At 44.4% G+C, this 13,120-nt stretch overlaps 1 protein-coding gene across 6 annotated transcripts in view; it reads left to right on the top strand.

The window, feature by feature from the left end:
- The window catches only part of SFXN5 (sideroflexin 5), a 129,130-nt gene that overhangs the window by 5,703 nt on the left and 110,307 nt on the right, over positions 1-13,120 (top strand). For 5 of the 6 annotated variants that reach the window (XM_017521955.2, XM_017521956.1, XM_037736120.1 and 2 more), the window contains exon 2: positions 8,290-8,358. In XM_017521955.2, coding sequence (XP_017377444.1) covers positions 8,290-8,358 — 69 coding nt within the window. Of the gene's footprint in view, positions 1-7,705; positions 7,886-8,289; positions 8,359-13,120 lie in introns of those variants that run through there. The other variant, XM_037736117.1, reaches the window with a different exon arrangement.

The following is a 13,120-nucleotide window of genomic DNA, read 5'->3' on the forward strand; positions in this document are numbered from 1 at the left end:
TGTTGACCAGGATGGTCTCGATCTCTTGACCTCGTGATCCACCCGCCTCGGCCTCCCAAAGTGCTGGGATTACAGGCTTGAGCCACCGTGCCCGGCCAATATATATATATTTTTTGTAGAGACAGGTGTCTTGCTATTTTGCCCAGGCTGGTATCAAACTCCTGACCTCTAATGATTCTTCTGCCTCAGCTTCCCAAAATGCTGGGATTTACAGGCATGTAAATGAGCCACTGTGCCTGGCCCATTAATTCTTAATATCATCAAGTAACCAGTCACTATTTATATTTCCTTGATCATCACATAATTTATTTGTAGTTGGTTTGTTTGAATCAGGATCCCATAAGCCCCACATATGATTACCTTTGAGTATCTCTCTTTTGTATCTTTTATTTATTTTTTTGAAGACAGAGTCTCTCTCTGTCACCCAGGCAGGAGTACAGTGGTGTGATGTCAGCTCACTGTAATCTCCGCCTCCGAGGTTCAATTGATCCTCCTGTCTTAGCCTCCTGAGTAGCTGGGATTGCAGGTATATGCCACCCCACCCAGCTAATTTTTGTATTTTTAGTAGAGATGGGGTTTCGCCATGTTGGCCAGGCTGGTCTCAAACTTCTGACCTCAGGTGATCCACTCGCCTCCACCTCCCAAAGTTCTGAGATTATAGGCATGAGCCACTGCACCTGGCCTTTTTTGTATCTTTTAATCTGTTAGTTCTGTCTTCCTCTTTTCTCTTTATATTTGTTGAAGAAATGGTTGTTTGTCCCTGTAGAATTCCCTCCGTCTCAGTGTAGCTGACGGCATCTCTGTGATAGTGGTTAGCATGTTCCTTTGTTCCTTGTGCATTTAACTACTACCCCAAGTGCCTAGTCAAAGGGAGGAGATGACAACGCAGCACCCAGGGAACCTCTGAGAGCTACTTTGCTTCTTTTCCTTTTCCTTTTCTGCTTATTTCCTCTCCTGAACTCACTGTTTTCCCTTCTGGCCCAGACACCATGTTTACCAAGTTGGGGCCTCAGGACAGGAAACAAACACACATACTTTCTTCCATTTGTGTTTCAGTCCATTTATAAATTGTTGTCCAGGGCCAGGCATGGTGTCTCATGCTTGTAATCCCAGCACTTTGGCACTTTGGGAGGCTAAGGCGGGCAAATCACTTGATGCCAGGAGTTTGAGACCAGCCTGGCCAACATGGTGAAACCCCATCTCTACTAAAAATATAAAAAATTAGCTGGGTGTAGTGGCAGGCACCTGTAATCCCAGCTACTCAGGAGGCTGAAGCAGGAGAATTGCTTGGACATGAGAGACGGAAGTTGCAGTGAGCTGAGATCGTACCATTGCACTCCAGCCTGGGCAACAAGAGCAAAATTCCATCTCAAAAAAAAAAAAAATTGTCCAGATGCAGTGGCTCATGCCTGTAATCCCATCACTTTGGGAGGCCAACACAGGAGGATTGCTTGAGGCCAGGAACTTGAGACCATCCTGGACGATATAGTGAGACCCCATGTCTACAAAAATTTTGAAAACCAGCTGAGCGTGGTAGCATGCCCTGTAGTCCCAGCTACTTGGGAGGCTGGGGCAGGAGGATCCTTTGAACCCAGAAGTCTGAAGCTGGAGTGAGCTATGATCACACAGCTGCACTTCAGCTGGGCAACAGAATGAGACCCTGTCTCAAAAAAAGAAAGAAGGAAAGAAGTTTTTTTAACAACTTCCGGCAAGGTGTGATGGCTCATGCTTGTAATCCCAGCACTTTGAGAGGCGGAGATGAGCAGATCACTTGATCCCAGAAGTTTGAGACAAGCCCAGGCAACATGGTGAAACCCTGTCTCTACAAAAAATATAAAAATTAGCCCTGTGAGGTGACACATGCCTGTAGTCCTAGCTACTCCAGAGGCTGAGGTGGGAGAATCACCTGAGTCCAGAATCACCAGCGGTTGTGGTGAGCTGTGTCATGCCACCGCACTCCAGCCTGAGTGACAAAGTGAGACTCTGTCTCAAAAACAAAAATTCCTTGCTCCTATGGAAGTCTAATTTATCTGCTTAGATGACTTGGGGTATGAGCGTGCTGGGGACCAAGGCCTAGGTGAGCAGAGCAGGCTGGTTCCACATGGCTGCCTCTGGGGCATGGAGAGCTTGCTGGGCAGAAAAATGGTTTCTTCACTTCAAGGTTGGAAGGTTTGTGTGGGCTGAGAGTTGAGAGGCAAGGGGGAAATTTCTCATAGTTTGCTTGAAATAAAGTTCTAAAATCACAGTACCCTGCAGGTAGTTATGTATTTTAATCATTTTCTTCCTATAGCCGAGACACTGAGTTTTTTCTAGTGCTGCTCTTGGGCTGGTTTGTGCAGTGAAGAGGGGTCATCATTTCCAAGAGTCACACTGGGCAAGTTTTAAAATAGACATTGATGCCTGGAGGCCACCCCCAGAGCAATAGAATCAGAATCCGTGGGTGTATGGCCTGGTTTTTGAAGTACCCAGGTGGTTCAGGGTGCAGCTGATTCAGGACTACTGGGCTGGCGCAGCCTTTCTGCTTTGGGCTGTAGGTTCAGTGAGTATATTATTCTTAATCCTGAAGAGTAGTAATTTGGAGGTCTGGTGTGTGTAGTTGGGGGTCAGTGTCAGCCTCTGGGATTTTTGTCCTCAGCTGCCGCTCCCAAGGCCTGGTCTCCCTGGGGGGCCTGCAGATGGGAGAGAGCTGGCTGGTGGAGGTGGGAAGGCAGCTGCTGCTGCAGGCCGCAGGCTCCTGCTGAGAATTAGCTGACTCACCTTTCAATCACTTGGCTGACTCATTCTTCCTGCAAAGAAAAAGGGGAGGAAAATCATCCACTGATTGTGTGATTGGGTAAAGATGGCTGAATTTGGGAGGGAGGCTCTACATTTTAGACGATTGAGAAAATGAAAATGAACTGCGACTGAGAAAGTAAAAACCTTCCTTGCCATTCATCTGGCAGCGAGGACAGACACAGCCAGCTGCAAAGAAACAGTGTTTCTCACAAGAACTATAAAGTACGGGAACAACCTTCCAGTAACCACCCCTTTCATACTCCTGTCTCACTCTGTAAGGTCCTAGACTGCCAGGAACTTTGCTGTTTCAAGCATATCATTAGGAATGAACCGTCCACCTCTTGATTGGCAGGCCTAAGTCACTCTGCTGTGTCATGCCACTGCACTCCAGCCTGAGTGACAAAGTGAGACTCTGTCTCAAAAACAAAAATTCCTTGCTCCTTTGGAAGTCTAATTTAGAGACTCGACTCAGAGACTCGACCCATAGCTGCAAATGAGGGGTTCCTGGTCACAACATTTCTCATTACTCTTAACTTTATAGTTTTTAAGGAAATAAGACTATGAGTCATTGGTCCAGACCTATGTTGACTCCTTTCCACACAGTCTTGCTTTCCTTGGAACCTGTTGAAGCACTGCTTCATTTAAATTTTACTCTACCTTCCTTAAATCAAATTCTATGCTAAATATTTTTTTCTTTGTTTGGCAAGGTACCCCATAATTCCTCTGCTGTGTGCCCTTCTTAGTTGAGTGAGTCAGTAAATCTGACTTTGTCAGACTATAGGTTTGTTGTCTTTATAGTGGGTAGAGGGATGGGTCTTAGGCCAGTCTGTGCCTGACATTTCCAACTCAGAATCTCTTTCTTGAATCTCAGTCCAAGTGTTTGCTGAAAAATTACATCCGGAAGGCCCTTTAAATATCTCAGACTAATATAATCAATACAGAGTTTTTATCTTCCTCCCACTTAATCTGTATGCTTCTTGCTGTCCCTATTCTGGTTAACAAACATTCATGTCTCACTAGAAAGCTAGGCATCATCTGTGGATGCTCTTCCTCATTTCCCTATAGTCGGTCAGCCTTGCTACCTCCAGGACTTAGCACGGTGCTGGGCACACAGTAGGCCCCCTTGGTACTGGGTTGAATGGTGAATGAATGAAGAGACCACAGAAGTCTGGTGCAGCTTCTGATCCTAAGCTTCATGCCTTCATCCTCTTGCATTTACCCTCCTCTGTTAGGTAAACTCATCCACCCCCTGGTCCCAGCTCCACTGGGATACCTCCTTGACTCACACTAGGAAGACATAAGAAGAACTCTGTGTGTCCCCAGTACACTTTGTGATGCATCATTTAAGCTCTGATCAGTGTTTTGTAGTTATTTATTTATTTGTTTATAGTTATTAGTCTGTCTTGATGGGCTCTGAGCTCTTTAAAGCCTTGTTCATTTGGTATCCCCTGAGCCTAGCTCATTAGGAGTTTCTAGATATCTGTGGAGCAAAGTGCTTTATCTGGGAGTCTCCCCCAGTAGCTGTGGTTGAAAGTGACACAAGAAGGCTGGCAGGGCTGGGACAGGATGAAGACCGTGCCAACTGCAGGACAAGTCAGAGGCTGAAGTTTCTGCTGGACCATCTTCAAGAAGTTGCTTTGCTCAGGCCATTCTCCTTGCAGGTTCTCTCCTCTGCCCCTGCTCATCCTCTTCCCTCCTTGGACCACTAGCTGTCATACTGCTATCCTTTCCTAATCCTGTCCTCCCTTCAAAGCCCAGCCTACCTCTACCACACCCAGAAGCCTTGAGGCCTTTGGCTGCTCATCAGCCCACTCATGCATTCCTGTGGCAGGAGACCCTTCTTTTAAGATATGTAAGGAGACTTGAAACCAGAGAGGATAAGGAAGGGCATTCAGTAGCCCATGTCCTTCAGGAGCTCATAATCAAGTGTAATACTTAAAATATGAGTTCATATTTTACTTTATTTATTTATTTATTTTTATTTTTTGAGACAGAGTCTCACTCTGTTGCCCAGACTGGAGTGCAATGGCACGGTCTCGGCTCACTGGAACCTCCACCTCCTGGGTTCAAATAATTCTCCTGCCTCAGCCTCTCGAGTAGCTGGGACTACAGGTGCCCACCACCATGCCCAGCTAATTTTTGTATTTTTCTTTTAGTAGAGATAGGGTTTTACCATCTTGGTCAGGCTGGTCTCGAACTCCATACCTCAAGTGGTCCACCCATCTCAGCCTCCGAAAGTGCTGGGATTATAGGTGTGCCACCATGCCTGGCTTTTATTTTATAATATTTTTGGAGACAGGCACTTGCTGTGTCACCCAGGCTGGAATGCAGTGGCATAATCCTGGCTCACTGCAGCCTTGAACTTCTAGGCTGAAGTGGTCCTCATACCTCAGCCTCCTAAGTAGCTGGGACTACTTAACCACCATGCCTGGCTAATTTTCAAAATTTTTTTGTTAGATATGGGGTCTCACTGTGTTGCCCAGGCTGATCTCAAACTCCTGGGCTCAAGTGATCCTATCATTCAGCCTCCCAAGTAGCTGGGATTATAGGAGCAAGCCTCTGTGACCAGCTTGCATTTTGGTCTAAATATATATTTTTAAATATAGTATCATTTCTGTGTATTATGTATAATATTGATTTTTTTATTTCAAAAGCAATTTACAGACTTGGAAATATAAATCGTATATAAGCCTATTACCCAGAGGCAATCTCTGTTAGTATTTTAGTGTATTTTCATTTAGCTTTTTTGAAAATACAATTTTTACCTTTTTATTTTGGAACACTTTCAGTCTTACATAAATGTTTCAAGAAGTAAAAGGAAAACTTCCCTATACCCTTTGCCTAGACAACCAGTTTTTAGCATCTTATCACATTTCCTTTATTATTCTCTTTGTCTACAGGTAATCATAAAGTCTGGACACGTAACAAATATACATGATATCATCAGGACATCTTTAATCTGTAAATAAATGAAATTATAGTACCTACATGTCCAGATTTTATGGCTGGTTTGTATTTTTACATGTTATTTTTCTTCAACTATTTATGAATAGGCTGTATTCATTCATTTCCTAATACATCAGCTATATCTCCTTTTTTTTTTTTTTTTTNTTTTTTTTGAGACGGAGTCTTGCTTTGTTGCCCAGACTGGAGTGCCATGGTGCGATCTTGGCTCTCTGCAACCTCCATCTCCCAGGTTCAAGTGATTCTCTTGCCTCAGCCTCCCAAGTAGCTGGGATTACAGGCACACGCCACTGCACCTGGCTAAATTTTGTATTTTTAGTGGAGAAGGGGTTTCACCCTGTTGGCAAGGCTGGTCTCGAACCCCTGACCTCAGGTGATCCGCCCGCCTTGGCCTCCCAAAGTGCTGGAATTACAGGCGTGAGCCATCGTGCTTGGCCCAGCATGTATTTCTTAAGAATAAGGACATTCTCTTATATAACCACAATGTAGTAATTACATTCAGGAGATTTAACATGGTTACACCGCTTTTATTAACCTATGGCCCATATTGCACTTTTGTCATTTGTCTCAGTAATGCTCTTGAGATCATTCCCCCCGCTACTCCAGGATCCAATCCCAAGTCACAAAATGCATCTAGTTCTCTCTTTAGTTTCTTTAATGTAAAACTGTCTCATTCTCAGTCTTTCTTTGTCTTTATGACATTGACGTATTTGAAGGGCAAAACCAGTTAATTTATGGAATGTCCCTCAATTTGGGTTTGTTATGTTTTCTCATGATTAGATTCAGTCCCTTTGGAATATTATGTGATGCTGTGGACTTCTCAGATTATCACATTTGGAAGAAAACACTGTGCCACCTGCCCTTCATTGATCCTTTTAACATGTCCCCATCATTTTTGGGGGGTAAGACTTCATTACTTTCTGGTGCAACAAAATGTACCAGTTTCATCTTGTACCCTCCCTTCTCCAGCCTTCAAATCAGCTCCTTTCGTAAAGAACCCTGGTCCCTGTTAGTGGACCAGGAAGTAGATGTCATTTCGTCTTTTTGCTTTTCACTTAGTATCTGTCTAGCTCTGTTTATCTGCTTGTTTATTGAGTTGGAATCACACTGCTTATATGCATTTCATAAAATTTAAGCATTATTCCATGTCATAAATGTTTGAAAACATAGTTTTAAAGGCTGCATAGTATTCGGTCATATGAATGGGCCGTCATTTATTTAACCATCCACCTTTGTAAATAATACAGCAGTGAACATCTTGGTGTATCCACCTGACCACATCTTTGAACATCTTGGATTGTTTCCTTAGACAACCTTCTTAAGGGTGAAATTTTGCCAGGACAGCATTGTGAGCCTCCCCTATGTATGTCTTAAATGGGGAAATGGTCCAGGTTGTCTGGATTATAAGAGGTTAGAGAGGCAGCTGTTTCTGTTAGGAATGGATTGAAGCTTGATCTGGTTTGTGACACACAGCACCTGGGAAGTGGTGGCATTAGGGGTTAGAGGTTGCTTCATGCAGGGGTGCCATGGTGGAAGAGAAATGGAGGTGGGATAAGAACTCTTGTGTTGGGGGACTTTGAGGTGACCTGGAGCCCATTGCAGGGTCTTTATTGGGAAGGGAAAGGAATAGGAATTGACTGCAGAGTCTAGTGTCCTACTAAATAAGGGGAGAGAATGTGGAGGCTTCTGTTTTCTCCACTCTGCAAAGGATGGTGCTTGGCGAGTTGTGGGGCTCCAGGGAGGAATTTGGGGCAGAGCCCAGAGTGTAGTGAGGCATGAATGCCCAGCGATTGCAGCTTCCCCTTCATCCCTGAGCTTGGCACCCTCCATCTTCCCCTTGAGCTCGGCTTTGCCCAGCTGGCTTAGTCCCCAGGACAGAAGGCCCAGCAGCCCAGTTGCTTGGTTTCCTTTCATTGTGCTCTAATGCCTGTAGCCGCACTTAGCACAAAGCCCTTCTTTTCTATGGTTCCTGCTCTGGGGCAAGGTTGAGGGAGCTGCTCCTTGTCCTGTACCTCGGCAGCTACATGGCTATGGGTGAAGGATGACCTGAGGGTTGTGAGCTTGGTGCTTTCAAGCTTGAGCTGTGCTTGGGGATCTCTCCCTGGGGGCAGAGCTGGACCTTGGGGAGGAACCCTGTGTGGGGCAGGTAGGACACTGTATCACTTGAAGTCCTGAGCAAGGCAAGGGGTCTGGGGACCAAGCCTCACCTTCAGCCTGCATGTCCAGGGATGCTTGGGAGCTTCTAAAGGGCTCAGAATAAATCTCAGGGCATTGGGAGAGAAGGGGGAAAATGGGAGGCACCTGGAAGAGCAGATGGGCCTGTCCCTGAGTATCTCAGTGGTCTCTCTGAGTTGACTTTGGAAAACTGTCAACCCTAGGAGCTGTCTTCGGATTTTTGAGGCCTCATTGGCATTTATCACCCACATGGGGAGTTCTGGGGACTGGGGGACCCCAATCATAAAGGAGAGCTGTGAGTGGGGTTCCCCAGTGTCTGGAGTAGGGTGTATAGCAGCTGATCCTTTTACTCTTCTCTCTCATCCTCTTCTTCAGACATCCTTCTATGGCCGCTTCAGGCACTTCTTGGATATCATCGACCCTCGCACACTGTTTGTCACTGAGGTAAGTCATGGCTGTCACCCTCACTGGCCCTTTGGCCTTTGTACCTTGTCATTTCAGAATATGTGGGCCATTAAGGGGCCAGGGAGGGTGAGGATGGGGGAGTGAAGAGAATAGGGGAGGTGGGAGGTGAGAGGAAGGTAACAAATTCGCTCTACCTGTAACTATCTATGTATCTATGTGTCTGTCTGCGTCTGTCTGAGTTCATACATTGTGCTGTATGCTTTTCACATAATGTCATTTGGATCTCACAACAGCCCTTCAAGATAGATATTATTACTATTTATTTATTTATTTATTTTTATTTATTTATTTTTTTTTGAGACGGAGTTTCGCTCTTGTTACCCAGGCTGGAGTGCAATGGCACGATCTCGGCTCACCGCAGCCTCCGCCTCCTGGGTTCAGGCAATTCTCCTGCCTCAGCCTCCTGAGTAGCTGGGATTACAGGCACGCGCCACCATGCCCAGCTAATTTTTTGTATTTTTAGTAGAGACGGGGTTTCACCATGTTGACCAGGATGGTCTCGATCTCTTGACCTCGTGATCCACCCGCCTCGGCCTCCCAAAGTGCTGGGATTACAGGCTTGAGCCACCGCGCCCGGCAGATATTATTATTATTTAAAACTTTAATGAAATTATTGTCAAGTACCTAAATTATTTGCTTGTTAGAAAAGTTCCAGCAGTACAATATGTTTAAGTAGAAAAAAAAAGTATCGTTTAATCATCCACCCTACTTAGTTCTGTTTTCTCATAGGTAACAGCTGTTAATAGCTTTTAACATCAAGTTATTAAGATATAATTTACCTTTCTTAGGTGTGCAGTTCTTTGAGTTTTGACAGTCATATTCAGTCATGTATCCACCATCACAGTTGAATTAGTCTGGTCTCAAACTGCTATAAAGAAATACCTGAGACTGGGTAATTAATAAAGGAAAGTGGTTTAATTGTCTCACAGTTCCTCATGGCTGGGGAGGCCTCAGGAAATGATCATGGTGGAAGAGGAAGTAGGCACCTTCTTCACAAGGTGGCAGGAGAGAGAGGAATGGAGGAGGAACTTCCGAGCACTTATAAAACCATCAGATCTCATGAGAACTTAACATCACGAGAACAGCATGGGGGAAACCACTCCCATGGAATCAGTCACCTCCCACCACGTCCCTCCCTCAATATGTGGGGATTATGGGGTTTACAGTTTGAGATGAGATTCTTGTGGGGACACAGAACGAAACCATATGGACAATCAAGATGTGAAGTATTTTCATCACTCTAATGTGTTCCCTCATACCAGTTTATAATCAGTTCCTCCCTATCTCCACCCCTTGTCAACCAATCATCTGCTTTCTGTTTCTATTGTTTTGCTGTTTCCAGAATGTCCTATAAATGGAATCCTACAGTATGCAGCCTTTTGTGTCTGGCTTCTTTCCCTTAACATAATGCTTTTGAGGCTGGGTGCAATGGCTCACACCTGTAATGGAGGATTGCTGGAGCTCAGTAGTTCAAGACCAGCCTGGACAACATAGTGAGATCTGTCTCTACAAAAAATTAAAAAATTAGCCCAGTGTGGTGGTGCATGCTTGTAGTCCCAGCTACTTGGGAGGCTCAGGTGGGAGGATTCCTTGAGCTTGAGAGATTGAGGCTGCAGTAAACCATGATTGTGGCACTGCACTCCAGCCTGAGTAACAGAGCGAGACCTTATCTTTAAAAAAAAATGCTTTTGGGATTCATTTGTGTCATTGCATGTATTAGTAATTAATCCCTTCTTCTGCTGAGTAAAGTGTCCCATTGAAAGGATGTTCCAGAATTTGTTTATCCATTTGCTTATTGATAAACACCTGGGTTCTTTCCAGTTTTTTGCTATTATGAATAAAACTACTATGAACATTCTTTGTGTGGATGTATGCTTTCATTTCTCTTGAAGGAATAAGAATGGGATTGCTGGATCCTATGATAAGTATGCTAAATATATGTTTAACTTTTTCAGAAACTGCCAAACTATTGTTCAAAGGGCTGTATATTTTACATTTCCATGAGCAATGTCTGGGAGTTTCAGTTGCTCCACTTCCTCACCAACGCTTGCTATTGTCAAATTTAAAAATCTTTTTTTATTCAGCCATTCTAAGAAGTATGTCTTGACGGACTTTTTATATGTATTTACAAATGTGTGTAGGAATACATGTACATATAAAATATTGGGTTTTTTTTTTTTTTTTCCAGACAGGGCCTTGTTTTGTTACCCAGGCTGGAGTGCAGTGGCGCATTCTCAGCTCACTGCAACCGCTACCTCCCAAGTAATTTCTCGTGTTTCAGCCTCCTGAGTAGCTGGGATTACAGGCGTGCACCACCATGCCTGGCTAATTTTTTGTATTTTCACTAGAGACTGGGTTTCACCATGTTGGCCAGGCTTGTCTCAAACTCCTTGTCTCAAGAAATCCACCTCAGCCTCCCAAATTGCTGGGAAAATAGGTGTGAGCCACCGTGCCCAGCCTAAAATGTCAAATATTTTTTAAGTACTATAAACAAGGCCATTTGTAAGCATTTTACATACATTAGTTTATCAGATTAACTCAAAGCAGCCCTAAGATGTCAATGCTATTATAAGTTCCATTTTACACATGAAGAAACAGACAGACTAGAAGTTAAGCCTCATGCATATGGTATTGGCAAGTAATGGAGCCAGGGTATGAACCCAGGTACACTGGTCTCCAGACCCTTATTCTCACCCAATTTGCATTCCTGTTCAAATAACTTGAGTTTAGGGAACTTGACCAAGATGACATGGCAGAAGGCCTAAGTGTTGGTCCTGACCCCCATGTGGGCAGCACTTCACTGCACATCTTCTTTGTACTGACATTGGCTTGCTTGCTTTAAGCCCTGGAGTTGACCAGCTCTGGGAGAGAAAAGCCATGATAGAAGGGAGCACAGGGCTTGCTGGGCACCTGGGCCTAGAACCAGGCCCCGTCGGGTTTAGGGGAGCAGCTCAGTAACATGAAATGTGGAAGTACCCTGGCATGTAGTTTCCTACTGCATCTCAGAAGGACAAAGGGCATAGGTATTTTAGTAGCTGACTTGGCCTCTGTCTGAATTCTCCTAAGAAGTAATCGAGGAATAATCAATGCAATTATATAAGTTGGAAGAGCACAGAACTAGAGAAACTACTTATCTGGCCCACCTAATGTGCTGGGAGGGAGCGTGGGATGGTTGCTGCTTAGCTGGAGGAAGTTTGGATGAGTCCCGTTGTCTGTGATGATGGGAGAACAGTAGAGGTCATGAGGACTTGAGGAGGTGGCTCTGGAAGCTGGGGAGTCCAGAAGTAGAAAGAGCCTAGGCAGCTTGAGCCATCTGGTGACCTGGCCCTGAGGGACATTAGCTGAACCAATGGAGAAACACCTCTTCAGGGAATTTTGCAGCTACTACTTTGTAGCTTCTTCCAACTGACCAAGCTTTAAAAAGATCCCAACCCTTATATGTGTAATAAGGCAGAGGAAGTTTTATTCACTGTAATTTCTCTTAGGAAGAAGGCTGTCTTTGTTCTAAGAATGTCTTGAACAAAGCTTCAGAGGAAAAGCTTGCTCTGCTTGACAGAGAGAAGAATGGTGCATTTTGATCCTAAATGGAGAAAGGAGAGGGAAGGAAGAGGAGAAAAAAGTGGGAAGGAGAGCATGATACTGGGATGGGCTGAAAGACCAATAAAGAAATGCCACAATGAGGTGTGGCTGGGGCTCTTTTGAGTTAGTGATGCTTACTGTGTTTGTGAAAACTGTGAATTTGCACTGTTATTCCCTCTACCATAATTCCTGGGAAGTTGTCAGAAAATATGCCTGGTTTGTGAAATCTCTACAAGAGATTATTTAGGGGGATTTTTTTGTTGTTGTTAAGGCAGAGTCTCACTTTGTGGCCCAGTTTGGAGTGCAGTGGCATGATCTCAACTCACTGTAGCCTCTGCCTCCTGGGCTCAAGCGATTCTCATGCTTCAGCCTCCTGATTAGCTGGGACTACAAGTGCATGCTACCATGCTCAGATAATTTTTCTATTTTTGTAGAGACAGGGTTTTGCTATGTTGTTCAGGCTGGCGAAAGTGATCGACCCGCCTTGGCCTCCCAGGGTGCTGGGATTACAGGCATGAGCCACTGTGCCTGGCCATTTGGGGGAATCTTGAAAGGCTGTGAGTCTCCTTGCCAGGGTGCAGTGTGTTCAGAATTATTTCCAATGAAATAAGTCACCAGGATCTTGCAGAAGCAAAAGGGAGAAATCTTTGGCCCTCCATGTAGGCTGGGGAATTAGATCTAGATCTCTAAGGGCAAGGCTGTATGACATCTGAATTACTCTTAATTATGGACCAAAGATGGAAGGCATTTGCTATTCTGAATTCAAAAATTACTTAAGGAAATGAATGGCTGACACATCATCATGTAGAGCATAGAAAACTAACTGAAATAGTGTTAATAACAACAATTCAATACTAGAATTGGTGTTAAAATCTGAAACTATTTGAGGTGTAGTATAGGATAGAATAATTATACTGATGTGGAGAACCAGCGTTCTCACTGTGGGAGATGAGTGATACAAGTATAGAGTAGGGGAAAAGACAGAAAGGACTATGTGATGTTGTATTTGAATTAGAGGTACCAATATGCACTCATCACACACACACACACACACACACACACAAACTCTCTCTCTGTCTCTCACTCACAAACACACAATTTCCTAATTTTCTGGCTCTGTTTTCTGAAAGGGCGTAGAACTTAGGAACACCACAGTAACAAT

This window comes from Cebus imitator, unplaced genomic scaffold (genome assembly GCF_001604975.1).
Source record: "Cebus imitator isolate Cc_AM_T3 unplaced genomic scaffold, Cebus_imitator-1.0 Scaffold23, whole genome shotgun sequence".
NCBI lineage: Eukaryota > Metazoa > Chordata > Mammalia > Primates > Cebidae > Cebus > Cebus imitator.